The following is a 2673-nucleotide window of genomic DNA, read 5'->3' on the forward strand; positions in this document are numbered from 1 at the left end:
TTCGCGTCGTCTGGGGGCGGAGCGGCTCTGAGGGCGGAGCGGCACAGTGTACGGGACGGGTGTGTGGAGCTGCTGGTCATGGAGACCCGCCGAGCTCTGCACTTCGTCTTCAAAGTGGGAAACCGCTTCCAGACGGCGCGTTTCTTTCGTGATGTCCTGGGCATGAAGGTGCAGACGCGGGCGAGAGGGGCTGGCGCGCGGGGGGCGTGAGAGGCGCGGGGGCCGCGGGCGGCTGAGCCTCACCGGTCCGAGAGAAGGGACGCGGGTGTTGGCCCAGGTCGGTGTCCGACCTTAGCCCCGGCCTTCCCCTTAGCCCCGTCGGGTCTCCAGCCTCAGGAAGCCCTGCTTGGGTTATGGCCTTTGAACGGGGCCTCGCATTTTATCTGTTGCCGACGACGTGCCCACACACGTTCTTTCATTTAAATTCATTCACAAACGTGTACTGCGCTCCGGGCCTTGTGGAGCGTCCCGCCTGGTGGGAAAGACAGAGCTCAAGTTCCGGCTGACAGTCACCCAGTCTCCGGGTGTGGAGCCTTCCGGCTGAGATCGTCCGCATAGTCAGGGCTCTGTTTCTCTCCGGGGGGCTGGGTGTTCTCCTTTGGACTCTCGGGGTCTGGGTGGATGCGCCCACTCTGCGCTCAACAGCCCCGATGCAAGTTGTGAAGTCAAACCCCGTCTCTCCAACACCCCGCACCTCTCTGCGGCCCTGGGCGGTTATGCTCCTGCGGGTCACTGGGTGGCACGCAGGTGGAAACTGCTGGGGAGCTCCTGATAAGCAAGGACCCGAGAGGTACAAGGTGCAGTTTAAAGTAGAGCGTGCAGAGGACGCGGGGTGCAGGTTCTAGTATATTGTCCAGTTTCTCGGGACTGTGTTGAGGTTTGGGAGCAGATGAAGATGACTCTGTATATCTGTCCTCAGTTATAGCTCGCCTGGGGTGGGGTGAGGATAGGAATTTGTGCATAACTAACAGTAAGGGAAGTAGAAGTTCGATGTGGTAGGAAACTACAAACTGTCCTTTATCGTGAAAGTGTCAGCGAGAAGGAGAGACTGAACTCCATCCTGGAGTGGTCAAGAGATAATTCACAGGGACTTCGCATTTGAGTTGATTTCCACAGACCCCATGTGGTAGTACCCTACTAAAGAGCCAGTACAGATATAAGGAATGTTCGGGAAGCACCACTAGTTTTACATGCCTTTATTTATTTATTTATTTATTTATTTATTTAAATATATTTTATTGACTTTAGAGAGGAAGGGAGAGGGAGAGAGAGACAGAAACATCAATGATGAGAGAGAATCATTGATTGGCTGCCTCCTGCACACCCCCCGCTGGGACCGAGCGCAACCCAGGCATGTGTCCTTGGCCACAAGCGAACCGGGGACCCTTCAGTCAGCAGGCTGACGCTCTATCCATTGAGCCAAACCAGCTAGGGCTAGTTTTACATGCCTTTGGTGCAATTACTTATTTGAAGTTGAGGAGATAGGATATCAGCACAAATAGGTTGGTACTCCTTCCGATTGTATCTTGAATTCTATGCTAAGTATTTAGACTTTATGCCCCAGGACATTTATGCCTGAGGACATTTTTTCTATTGCTTTTTCAGAGAGAGTGGAAGGGAGGAGGAGAAAGAGAGAGAAACACTGATGTGAGACACATCGATTGGTTGCATCTCGCATGTGCCCCAACTGAGGTGGGGATCGAACCTGTAACCCAAGTATGTGCCCTTGATGCAGAATCGAACCCTTGACCCTTTGGTGTGCAGGGTGACACTCTAACCAGGGAGCAACGCTGGCCAGATCTAGAGACCTAATGTATGGTGCTGTCGATGTAAGAAATGTCCAAATTTGTAGAGAATATTTATTATAAGAGTTTATTTGAGAGAGGGAGAAGATGGCGGTATAGGTAATCACTTATACTTGTTGCCTCTCACAACCACACCAAAATTACAACTAAACGGCAGAACAACTACCACCCAGAACCACGGGAAAGCTGGCTGAGTGGAAATTCTACAACTAGAAAGGTGAAGAAAGCACGTTGAGACTGGTAAGAGGTGCGGAGGCGCGGAAAATGCTGGCACCTGGATGTGCTGTTCTTTAAACCCCGAGGGAGATACAAGCTCCCGCTTGCCCTGAATTCCAGTTACAGGCGAGAATCTGGGGGACCCAGACACATACGGGAAATAACTGGACTGTCTGGCATTGGGACAGGAATGTGAGGGCGGCTTACTCTTAGAGGTGCTCGAAGTAATCATTGTTCCTGCATGGGTGCTCAGATCGGAGAACCAGGGATTTCTCCGGTTCAGGGAAGCCATTGCTGTTTGCTCTGAACTGGTGATCCCCAGAGACCCTGCCCCGCCCAATTTAAACCCCACCCAAGCTGTGTGAATTGGCTTTTGCATATGAATTGCCTGTCCTTTCGACTAAAACAAACTGCAGCTGGGTCAGAGAGCCCCAGAGATTCCAAAAGAAGGCCCAATACCTGGTAGCAGCAGCAGCCTTGCGTCACAGCTGGGGACTTCCAAACTCCATACAAAGAGGAGGAATCTGCAGGTGTCTCTGTAGCTCCTGCTGGGCGGCCCCAGACAGTGGCTGACCGTGCACCTCCTTGGAGATGATAATGGATCACAACTCTTCACCTTCGTAAGAGACACACTCAAGGGGCAGACTCAGTG

The 2673-nt window shown here is 52.5% G+C and overlaps 1 protein-coding gene across 1 annotated transcript in view; it reads left to right on the plus strand.

Moving 5' to 3' along the window:
- The first annotated feature begins 8 nt into the window (after positions 1-8).
- GLOD4 (glyoxalase domain containing 4) overlaps positions 9-2673 on the plus strand; it is a 20330-nt gene continuing 17665 nt past the window's right edge. Inside the window, exon 1 of the mRNA XM_006768076.2 lies at positions 9-168. Within this exon, the coding sequence (XP_006768139.1) occupies positions 79-168 (90 nt within the window). The 5' untranslated portion in view covers positions 9-78. The remainder of the gene's footprint in view (positions 169-2673) is intronic.

This window comes from Myotis davidii, unplaced genomic scaffold (genome assembly GCF_000327345.1).
Source record: "Myotis davidii unplaced genomic scaffold, ASM32734v1 scaffold363, whole genome shotgun sequence".
NCBI classification, from domain to species: domain Eukaryota; kingdom Metazoa; phylum Chordata; class Mammalia; order Chiroptera; family Vespertilionidae; genus Myotis; species Myotis davidii.